Source organism: Orycteropus afer, unplaced genomic scaffold (genome assembly GCF_000298275.1).
Source record: "Orycteropus afer afer isolate SDZICR_OR568_19922 unplaced genomic scaffold, OryAfe1.0 scaffold00175, whole genome shotgun sequence".
Lineage (NCBI taxonomy): Eukaryota > Metazoa > Chordata > Mammalia > Tubulidentata > Orycteropodidae > Orycteropus > Orycteropus afer.
The window spans coordinates 2,897,327-2,909,374 of record NW_006921762.1 but is presented as its reverse complement, the minus strand read 5'-3'; the positions used below and the strand labels follow the sequence as shown (position 1 = coordinate 2,909,374).

Here is a 12,048-nt window from a genome sequence, read left to right as displayed (position 1 = left end):
AGTCAGGACCGACTTGATGACAGTGAGTTTGGTTTTTTGGTATCATGGATTGAGTTGTTGTTGTTGTTATGTGCCATCGGGTCAGACCCGACTCATAGCGACCCCTCCTCGGGTTTCCGAGGCAGTATCGCTACGGAAGTAGATTGCCCAACCTTTGAAGAGTGGCTAGTGTGTTTGAACCACCAGCCTCCTGGTTAGCAGTCAAGTGCCTTAGGCACTATGCTACCAGAGCTCCCGGATTGAGTTGTATCCCCCCAAAATATGTGTCAAATTAATCAGGCCATGATTCCTAATATTGTCTGTTTATTCCTGCAGCTCTTTGTGATCAGGGCTGATCTTTAGGTCAATTGTCAGGTCCCAACACCACTTGGAATCAGGACCGTCTCATTACTCACTGTTTTTGTTCAGGTTTTTCCACTAGTTGGTGCTGAATCCACTTCTGAATACTTCCTTTCAAAGCTCAGGGCTCCAGGATTATCTTCTGTATCTCTGTCAATTGGTTTCTCTTTTCTTTGTTGAAGAGGGTCTGTGTAGCTTATCTGCCTATTCTTCCACCTTACCGGAAGTCTCCAACTTTTTCATTTTTTAAGAACAAAATCAAATCTAGTAAGAAACAACTGATAATTTGTTGTATATTTTTCTCCTTTTCGCCCCCTCCCTCTGTGCCTTTCTCCTTTAATTTCTATGCATAGTTCTCATGGAGATATATAGAATGCTAATTGGTTTCCCTTTTCTTTGTTGAAGAGGGTCTGTGCAATCCTTCTGCCTAGTCCGCCATCTTGCCCCGCCTCCCTCCTTGAACACCATTATTTTTTAAATAAGTGGCTATATTATATCAGGCTCGGAAGGAAGGTTGGGCAATCCTACTTCCGTAGTGATACTGCCTCGGAAACCCAAGGAGGGGTCGCTATGAGTCGGGGCCGACTCGATGGCATATAACAACAACAACAACAACAACAATGCCATGATGGATTAAATAAAGGAAAACATAAAAAAAAATTAAAGTTTCTTATTGTAGGGCATTAATGTAACACTTCTGTTTTTCTCACTTCTTTTAACTTCAATGAAGACTAAAGCTGTACTAGAGGTAATGAGTTTTTAGTGTTTGTTATGGATGCTGACTTGGTACTAAAAGCTATTTAAATCACTGTTTTGAGTAAAAACTCAGTAAGTATTATGGAAATCAGAACTTTCTCTTCTTAGTGACAGTGTTAATTATGATAATAGTTTATAATTGTCAATTCTTTAATAGTTTACAATGCATTGTCATAATAGTTTACAATGCATTCTTTTCATTTCAACTTTATACCGATATAAAGAGCATACAAGTAGATAATGTTTGTATTTCAGAAATGTGAAAAGTGAAACTTTGAAGTTTATTGCTTGCTTAGGATCACACAAGGAATTTAAAGTCTTACGTACTGATAACCTTGAGAGGACACAAGTTATAATGGAAAAACCCTGGAGTTTTGGAGCCATACACATGGGCTTGAATCCTGGTTCTATAACTTAATAGCTTTGTGGTTTTGGGCAAGTGGCATCATCTGTCTAAAAACTTGTTTTATTATCGGTTTATGAGGGTTACTTTGAAATGTAAATACAGTAACATGGTGACTGGTATAATGTTAAGGCATTCAGTAAACAGTAACAGCTGTCATTTTTACGAATAATAATGTCATCACATTCTCAAGAGACTTCAGATTTTGGGTCAGGTAGCAATTTATTATTATATATTATTTATAATAATATATAATAATATTTATTAATATATTATAAATAATGTTAGGTGTGACTCTGCTGTACTTACAGCTATGATAGAACTTATCATACCAGATTGTAATTGCCTGTTTACTCATTTTCCACCCCAGTAGACTGTGAACTCCTTGAGAAAATAGATGTAATAGGAATTTGGTTTCTACTTTATTTATAGGGTTAATAAGAGAAGGTTGAACACATTGAACTCCCAAGTGAAACACTTAATATTTGCATTAGGTGTTTGTGATGCTAATAATATCTGTCTAATTCCTAGCACATTTTTCCTAATAGATCTTGCTGGGCTCCACAGGAAGTCTAGTGTGCTTGAACGAAGTATAATTTTGGAAATGACTAATATAACTTGATAGAAAAGATTTTTGTAATTTTAGTGTTGGGAGAGGCCTTAGAATTTATGTTTACCTTACCCTTTTTTAAGGAGCTCTGGTTGCGTAGTGCCTAAGGCATTTGACTGCTAACCAGAAGGTTGGTGGTTCAAACCCACCAGCTACTCTGAGGAAGGAAGACTGGGACAATGTACTTCTGTAAAGATTTACTGCCTTGAAAACCCAAAGTGGGTTCCTTAAGTTGCAATTGAGTTGATGGCTGTGAATCTGTTTTTTTTTTTTTTCCTCTCCTTTTCCGAATGAGGAAAGTGGATGCCCAAGGTACTTTCTGTAAGGCCACACTACTGTTACATATAATTATTTTTAAGCCAGGAAAAGAGCAGTATATTAAAAGATCATCAAAATAAGATACATGTTGCCATGTAAGGAAAATGCAAACCTCTAAACTTCTTTTGCATATAGGAATATTATGCTAAGACAGTGTAAAATTTTATTCATTTTACCACTTACCTGGAGGTGCTTGACAAACAAAATAATATGACACTTTTACATTTTGCAAAAAGAGCAAAAGTAGGGAAGATGCATACCAAACTATTAGCATTGATTCTGAAGGGAGCTGAGATCAGGGAAGAGTAGGTAAAAATTATTTTTTCTTTATACACTGTGATATTCTTTAACTCATTATAATTAGTATATACTTGTTTTGTAGCAAAAAAAATGCTATAATACAGAAAATTTTCATTAGAAAAACCCATGAATGGTGCAAGCTAATGCAAAATATTTAGGGAAAGACGTGTGAAAGAAGACTTCTGTTCTCATTGACCTAACTTCTTAATTGAGAAGACAAAAATAATTTTTTTAAAATCTGAATTAGTAAAAATTTAAAGCATTAGTAGAAGAAATACTACAGTGAACTGCATGGTTAATTGCCATTTAATTTAATTATGGGAGTTCACAGGAGAGAGATTATAGTAATACATGGTAATCATAATGAAAGTATAAATACTGGAGTATAATTATTTCTGTTTCAGCAGATTATATTTTGTGCAATGACATAATATGTTTGGAAAGTTATCCTAAAAGCTTATCAGTTTTATCTTTGCTCTGTGCTTGATCATTTTGTGATGCCAAAAGGGAGCCTGTGCAAAGCATGCTTAAGCACTCACGGGAAGGATGTATTATTGCTTTATCACTTAGTAAGCACATTTTTGAATCTACCCAGTCACCTAACATGTTCATGAAATAAAAAGTATGCTACTGAAAAAAAATAAACTATTAGAAAGCAACAGAGATCAATTAAGTATTGAGTGGTCAGTTGCTACTATTTTGAAATTTAAAGTCCCATCATGTTTAGTTACAGTCTTTGCTGATTCTACAAAATATTCCATGGAATATTCTTAAAATTTGAAAAGCTACATTAAAATGTAGCTGTAATGTGGATATGTGTTGTTGGCAAAAGGACACTGTAGACAGATCACATTGCTTTTCAAGGTACATGACCTAATTAATAGCAATATGAATTTGGGAAAGTTGTTCAGCTTCTCTGGACTTTACTTTCTCACCTGTGGAGTTAATGTACTCTAACATGCATACTCTAGTATAAAAATGTTAGATTTAACTGGTATTAGGGATTGTGACTTTTTACAAATAAAGTGGTAATGTTGATGGGATTCCTAAAGCTTCTCTAATATCAGGAAGCACAGAGTAGAGTATATATTATGTTGAATATTATCTTCACTTACATATAGCATATTAAGTATCAAGGTTCATGTAACTTTAATAATTTTTTTTTTTTTTTAACTATGCCTATGCCATTAACGGGAGCTCTGGTAGCATAGTGGCTAAGACACTTGCCTGCTAACCAGAAGGCTGGCGGTTCAACCCCACCAGCCACTCCTCGGAAGGAAGGTTGGGCAATCCTACTTCCGTAGTGATACTGCCTCGGAAACCCAAGGAGGGGTCGCTATGAGTCGGGTTTGACTCGACGGCACATAACAACAACAACAACATGCCATTAACATACTATATATACTATTCCGTAAATTTACTGTTGAGGGACAGTGGTAGGAGGTAGCTTTCTGTTAATCTGGCTGATGCAAAGAGAGAACTGTCTTATTCTTGCTTTAGAAAACCTCCTTGATTTAACTAGTTAGTTGATCTTGACCTATATGTGTTTCTAAGGCAAATAAAATCTCATTTGACCTAAAAACCAATCTATGTCTCTCTACCATATTTTCTTTCAATCAGCAGTTTGTGGCCATTATCACAGCAGTTTTGAATTCTTCATAATCTTTAACATGCAAAATAAAGATCTGGGAATTTAGACAATTTATTTCTATGCAGTATTATTATGTATCTTAATGAGTTCTTATTCATGGTGTTATTTGTAAGTACAGAGCTTAGATTGTATAGTTATGATAAAATGGGTTTTTACTTACTGGGCTTCTATATATTCTTGATAGCTTATTTCTTTTTTTTTTTTCTTTTTCAATATTTTCAGATGTTTTGGAATGTTGTTAAGCCCAGGTCGAAATGTGAAGAACAGTGACATGCATTTGCTGGATATGGTAATGATAATCTTAAACTCTTTAACCCAGTATAGATAGTAATTATTTCATATTTTTAAAATATTTAGTATTTTAAAATTTGGTCATATTGTCAAAAATATTTCTGACTTTCAGCCATATGATAGTAAAATTTGAATTTGGAAATACAGACTTCAACTTAATTGTGAGGGAAAGATTTAGATAAATTGCCACCAAGAAATCATATGCAAGTTAAAAGCAAATAAAAGGATTGTGTTATGACAATGTCTGTCTATTCATCTGCTTGTCTTCTTAGGAAGATATCTTTTCTTTGAGCCAAAAATAGTAAGTACATTATTATAACAAACCTCTCCAGAGTGAAATATGGTACCTTTCATTTATTTTAAATGCACTGTTAATAATTTGAGTACTGAGATGAATGCTTTTATTTTCTTTGGAGCATTTCCCTTTCTTAATTTCCCCTTTATTATCTGACCTTAGCAAAGTATATATACTGTAAGAGTGATATTTGTTTAAGTAATTCCCTTAAAGGTTAAAATATATTCAAAAGTTGGTATTTAATGTAAAAGTAGCAAGCCATTTTAGCTTTTAAACAGAAATACTTATAATATTGCAGTTAATGAAAGCATTTGCTTTGTGATTTGGAAATGTTATAGGAAGTAGTCATCTTAGAGTAAGCATAAATTCCTTACTTAGTTAACTGAAATTTCATATTTACTTATAGCAAGTGTTCTATGTTTTTTTCCTTACAGCTGTGTTTTGCAAATGTTGGTTAAATGTTACCATGTATGTCAACTTTTTCTTTAAGTTATTTCATAGTAACATCACTACTGGAATAGTCTTTTAAGCCTTTTGGGCACCTGTTGTGTGCCAAACATTGTGTGAGGTGCTGGGATTACACATAGGAGTAAATCATAGCTCTTGTTATCTTTGAGTTCATAATCTAGTGATGGAAAACAAGACCTTTAGTTATGTAGTTGCAGCAGTAGGCTAAGAGCTCTTACAAAGTTTGTGCAAGGAGTCTGGATAAGTTAGATAAGGACAACCAGGTACATTAAATGTGAAAATATAAAATATCTATTGATCTACTTGTCTTCCATCTCTTTGTACAACATATCAATATGTGGGTGTTTTTACCTAAGGCAAGCTATAGCATTTCAGAGCCTGAAAATTCCATGAGGAGGTAGTTCAGGAACATTGAGGCATTAAAAACTTTTAAGTTTCTAGGTCCTAGTTGGAGCTCTGGTAGCATAGTGCCTAAGGCACTTAACTACTAACCAGAAGGCTGGTGGTTCGAACCCACCAGCCACTCCTTGGAAGGAAGGTTGGGCAATCTACTTCCATAGTGATACTGCCTCGGAAACCCAAGGGGGAGTCCTCTGTAAGCCATGTCCGACTCAACGGCACATAACAACAACAACAGGGCCTAATTAATCATGGTCCTTCAGAGTTTAAAAGAGTAAGATGACTTATTAGCAGAGAATTCTCCATAAAACCTAAATTCCAATTATAGAATTACAGACCTGGTATGAACTTCTGAGACCCCTTAGTCTCATCTGTCTCACTTGCAGAACAGTGCTCTATTTTTAAGAGTGCGTATCAAAATAGAAGTGCTCAGTGGCATTAACACTTAATACTTCTGGAAGGACAAGTGGGTCTACCTGCACAACTAATAGGTGGGCAAGTGGAAATATATATTTTTTTTTTTTGCAATTGTCAGCACTTTTTTTTTGTTATTGTTGTTTGCCGTCGAGCCGGCCCCAACTCATAGCGACCCCTCCTTGGGTTTCCGAGGCAGTATCGCTACAGAAGTAGGATTGCCCAACCTCCCTTCCGAGAAGTGGCTGGTGGGTTTGAACCCCCAGCCTTCTGGTTAGCAGTCAAGTGCCTTAGGCACTATGCTACCAGAGCTCCTTGTCAGCACTAGTGATTTGTTCTTATCCAGTGCCGTAAATCGTCATGGTATCTCAATATATGGTCAGTGAGCCTCCTTTGGTCTTATAAAAAGGAACTCATTGCTTTTTAATGAAGCCTGTGGGACAATTTTGGTTATTACAAAGCTCTTTCTTTGTAATCACCTGAAATCATATCCCTTGTAACTTTGCCTATTAGTCTGTTCTCTAAAAAAAAACAAAAACAAAAAGTTTCAAGAACAATTCTTAAACCTTGTATGTGTGATGAGCTCTGCTGTTCTCTATTCTACTTTTTTTTTTTTTAAATTATTTAAAAAAGATTCTGGCCTTAATCTACTAAATTGATTTTATGACCCCCCAAATGGGTCATAACTTGCTGCTTGAAAGGCATTGGACTTTCAGCTCAAGGGGGCCAGGACCTTTTTCTTTCTTTCTTTCTTTTTTTTTTACCTCTGGGAGCTCATAAGAAAAGAGCATACCCTACAGAAGGCCCTTGATATTTGCTAGCCTCAAAAAATAATTGCTTAATGAACAAATAGATTAGCATGAATGGACTTTTTCTTTTTCTGAGTGTCAGCTTCTCTTTTTAGTACCACCTGGCTGTTTCATCTTCCACTTTGCATACTTTACCTCATAGCTTCTGCTTTCTCATAACTTGACAGTAGTTCACGTGCCTTTGTGTAGTCTCTCTATCTTTGGACGTTTCAGCCTGTGTCCTCACTGTAAACTGCAATATTCTCTTTGTTTTTCTTAGTTATTTTCCTGTTGTTGTTGTTGTTGTTACGTGCCATCGAGTCGGACCTGATTCATAGCGACCCCTCCTTGGGTTTCTGAGACAGTATCACTATGGAAGTAGATTGCCCAACCTTCCTTCCGAGGAGTGACTGGTGTTCTGAGGAGTTATTTTCCTAAGAAGAGGGTTTTGGTGTTTCCAGCTTGGCCTGGTTTGGGCAGAGGCATTTATTGTCCAGATATCCCTCAGCTTCTGTCCTTCATCCTGCTGTACTGTTACTGGGGTTAGGGAAGCAGAGGAGCCCGGGAGAATGTACCAGCAGATTGTGTGTGGAAGTGTCCTTAGGAGGAGCGGAAGCCATGCCACATCGTGTGATGCAAGTGTCTAATTCAATAGCAAAAATGCCAGACTTGAGAAGCTTTTATTGAGGGCTTCCCCTGCGTGTGCGTGCACACACACACACATAATTCTGTTTTTTATATTTATTTCATTAAAAAGTATTTAAAAAATAATGCCCAAATCTACAAAAGTTACGCACACACACACATAATTCTGTTTTTTATATTTATTTCATTAAAAAGTATTTAAAAAATAATGCCCAAATCTACAAAAGTTAAATGTTCCTCTAAAGTAATATTTGCCTAACAACATTCAAATTCATTATTTTGTGTTAGAAAAGTTTTGTAGAATTCCTTTAGTGTTTCAAAATATTCCAGATTGATTGTGTCAATTTATATGATAGACACTGATAGATAATAAAAATGATCCCTAATTGCTTGTCATATACTTTTTTTTTTTTTTACTAAATGTTAACTTTCTAGTTAGCTTGAGCTTCTGTTTCTATTAATACTAACTCTGCAAAACAGCTTTTGTTTTAATCTTTTTTTTATTGTGATAAATATATAGGTCACAAAATATTTACCATTTCAACAGTCTTCACATGTACAGTTCAGTGACATAAATTATATCCATCGTGTTGTTCAACCATCACTCTTAACTATTCCTGAATTTTTCAGTCACCCTTACTAGAAAGAAACTCAGTGTCTCCTAAGCATTGCCTTCCTTTCACTCTCCCTATTGAGGGCTTTTGATTAAAGACACTGTTATTTTAAAAAATAACTTTATTTCATTTTTGTTTTTGGGAGTATATATACCAATTCAGTAGTTTCTACATGTATAGTTCAGTTATATTTATTACATTCTTTGAGTTGTATACCCTTTTATTTTTTCATGTAAGAAAAATGGTATTATAGAGGAATGCCAAACAGTACATTAATAATAATAATGTTTTTTTTTTTTTTCTGGCTTCCGTGAATCCTAGGATATAACTATGTTTTGTTAAGTGTATTTTTTTTTGTACAACCTTTCTCACCTTCCTCTTCTGAATTATTCCTTCTCTATTAACATAAACTCATTGCCTTCTAAGTCTGCTATCTGATCTTTCAAGTTGCTGTTGTCAGTTTGATCCCATACAGATAGATCTTAAAAGAACGTAATGCTCAGATATTCTTTACTAGTTCCAGCCTCCATGGCTCCAGAAAGTCTGGAGTCCATGAGAATTTGAAGTTCTGTTCTACATTTCCCCCCTTTTGATCAGGATTAGTCTATAGAATATTTCATCTAAATGTTCAGTTATGGTAGCTGGACATCATCCATTTCTTCTGGTCTCGTGGTAGAGGAGGCATTTTTTCATGGAAGTAGTTAGCCACACATTCATTTCCTCCTTTTATGCCTGACTCACCTTCCTCTGTCATTCCAGGTGAATAGAGACCAATTGTTATGTCTTGGATGGCTGCTTGCAAGCTTTTAAGACCCTAGGCACTGTGCAATGAGCTAGGAGATAGAAAGAAGCACTGAACACATTATTAGGCTAATTAATGGGGATGCCCCATGAAACCATGACCCTAAACCTTCAAAACAAGGAGCCAAATCCCATGATTTGGTTGTACATAAGCAGCTTACCAAGAGGACAAGGAGGTGCCATTGTCTGACCTCCTCTAACCCTACAAAAGGAAGACAGAATCACCATGAATAGCCCAAGGCCTATTCCTGTGAGGCCAGACATGCTGTCTCCCTCCAGCCCTTTCATCACCGTGACACCAACCATTCCTCCCGCAGCACCCACTACCTCTCTACTGGGTTCAATAAGTTGCTGCAGTGGCCACACAGAATTCACAGATTATGGGGTTTATTAGGGAAGAAATTCAAGTTCAGGAACATACTCAGTCTCTGTCAGCCTGCTGTCTCTCAGCTGACAGTCTCTCTTAGTCTCTCTCCCAGCAGTGCATGTACCTCGTGTCTCTCAGCAATGTGTGTCTCTCACATCTCAGTAATGTGTCTCTCACATCTCTTAGCAATGCATGTCTCTCAGCAATGCATGTCTTTCACATCTCTCAGCAATGCATGTCTCTCATGTCTCTTAGCAATGCACATCTCTCACGTCTCAGCATTGTGTGTCTCACATGTCTCAGCAATGCATGTCTCTCAGCAATGCATGTCTCTCACATCTCTCTTTTAGCAGTGTTGTGTCTCGCATCTCTCAGCCAGCAGTGAGAGATTCCTTCTGCCTCTAGGAGGGCTCCTTTTGAGCCTGGTGGAGTGGCCAAACTAACCATCCCAACATCAGAATTCTGTACACCCGAGAGAGAGAGAGAGAAAGAGAGAGAGAGAGAGCGAGAGAGAGAGCATCCCAGAAAATTGCTTCCTGCCACACTCAACAGAAATACCCCAGGTGGATAACTTTAACAATTAGGAGCTATTTAGTTGCTCACAGCAAATTCCACCACTGAGTTTACAAAGACTTAGGGCTAGAAAAGCCACACTATGTAACTTACTACACTGCACAACCTCAGCAGCTACTTTGTTGTTGTTATACCTATCACACAACTTTTACCAATCAGCTTTTTACAGGTGTATTAACTCAAAGAAAAAACAAACTCACTGCCATTGAGTAGATTCTGACTTATAGTGATCCTCACTGGGTTTCCAAGGCTGTAAATCTTTATGGAAATAGATTGCCCCATCTTCCTTCTATAGAGTCACTGGTGGGTTTGAATCACTGACCTTCTCATTAGCAGCCAAATGCCTTATCCACGACATCACCAGAGTTTTTTTACAGGTGTACTGCTTGTTGATAATAATTACATTAATTGGCTGTACAATCCTCTCCTTAATCAATGCAGATTTTCCATAGCTGTAAACTGAAATTCAGTACTCCATAAGGAATACAGCCCCCTAAGACTCTATTAATGAAGTCAAGTATTTTGAGGAATACAAAGAAATAACATGCTGTTAGTTTTTTGGTTACAAGAAAGAAAGATTCACCTAGAACACCTTGAAAGGTATCAATCTTCATGAACTTGTACCTAAGCCTGTGTGGTCTTTTCTCATTTTCCTCACCTCCCCCTGCTATGAGTTCATTCTTTTTCTGAGCCTTTTGCTTGCTTAGGGTCTTGCTTTCTTTCTCCATAGTACTGTCTCTCTGCCGCTGGTGCTCTGCTGCTTTTTCCCTCACCCTTCTCCCTATCTGCAACCCTGTCTATCTCTATGCTCTCTTCTCTCTCCCACTGGTTTCCTTTCTCTCTTTTATCTCTCTGTTTCCCTCTCTCTTCCTTTTCTCCCTCTGTGCTACCCACCATCCCCTGCCAGTCTCTGTTTCTCCCCTCTTCCTTTCCTCCCTCCCTCCCTTCTTGACTCCCAATCTTTGCTGGGCTCATTTGTTTGTTTTGTCTATATGTTTATTGTTTTTAAGAATTATTATGTTTGTTTTCTGCATTTCTGTTTTATCATTTAGCAATTTCCTAATGTTCTGTGCTCCTTATATATTTTTCGCTCTTTGTAATTTCTTTTACCCTACAACTTCTTTTTATATAAGCGGCCTGTCATGTCCTGACTTTTCATCAAAACCTTTTGACTTCGGCTTCTACTTCTGTCTACTTTCCTTAGTATTTGTTAATTGAAAGAGAGAATTCCTTTGGTGTCATTCATCCTGTCGGCCTCAAGCACAGCACATGCTTTGGTCCAGGAATGGATTGAGTTTCTTTGGATCAAATGGTCATTCCTGGTATGAATGGGGGTCTAGTGGGATGTAGAGCTATGTGTGTGTGACTGAGTGAGAGAGCTTGAAATAGAAATGAATGTGTGATTGTGTGTGTGTGTGTGTGTGTGTGTGAATGCTGGGTGGATTTCCTTTACAAATGGCCTCGGGCACAGCAGACAGTGTAGTCGATCTTTGGAATACAAGATCCCTGCACTCAAGCAAATGTCTGATGTATAGATAATAGAAAAGTATTAACTTTAAAGATATTAACTATTATAATGTAAATTAATATTTAAAGAATGTGCTAAAAGGAACATTAGAAAAAAACATCAACTTACCTATTTATCTGTGAGTAGTTAGCTATTAATTTATTTGTCTTCAGTGAGATCTATAATTTCAATAGAAACTAAGTATCTCCTCATATGTGTAGGTATATGTGATCTTGACAGCAAAGATCAAATTAAATATAATTACGTAGCAATATTACATTTTTATGATTCAGCATTTATGGGTATGCCTTATTTTATCCAAGAGATGTGTGTCTAAACAGAAACTGTATTTGAAGAAAATTGTAGGGGAATTTAATTTTTTAAAAAAAAATGCTTTTGTGGGGTGAAAAAAATTTACAAAAAGATAAATCTCTTTGCTTGTTTGTCAATACAAATTTTAATTAATTGGATTACTTTAAGTAGGGTATACCTTAATTTAAGATGATGAT

General features: G+C 36.5%; 1 protein-coding gene across 1 annotated transcript in view; it reads left to right on the top strand.

Annotated features, from left to right (window-relative positions):
- Positions 1 to 12,048, top strand: part of RABGAP1L (RAB GTPase activating protein 1 like) — a 920,113-nt gene that overhangs the window by 45,258 nt on the left and 862,807 nt on the right. The window contains exon 7 of the mRNA XM_007947094.2: positions 4,600 to 4,666. Coding sequence (XP_007945285.1) covers positions 4,600 to 4,666 — 67 coding nt within the window. The remainder of the gene's footprint in view (positions 1 to 4,599; positions 4,667 to 12,048) is intronic.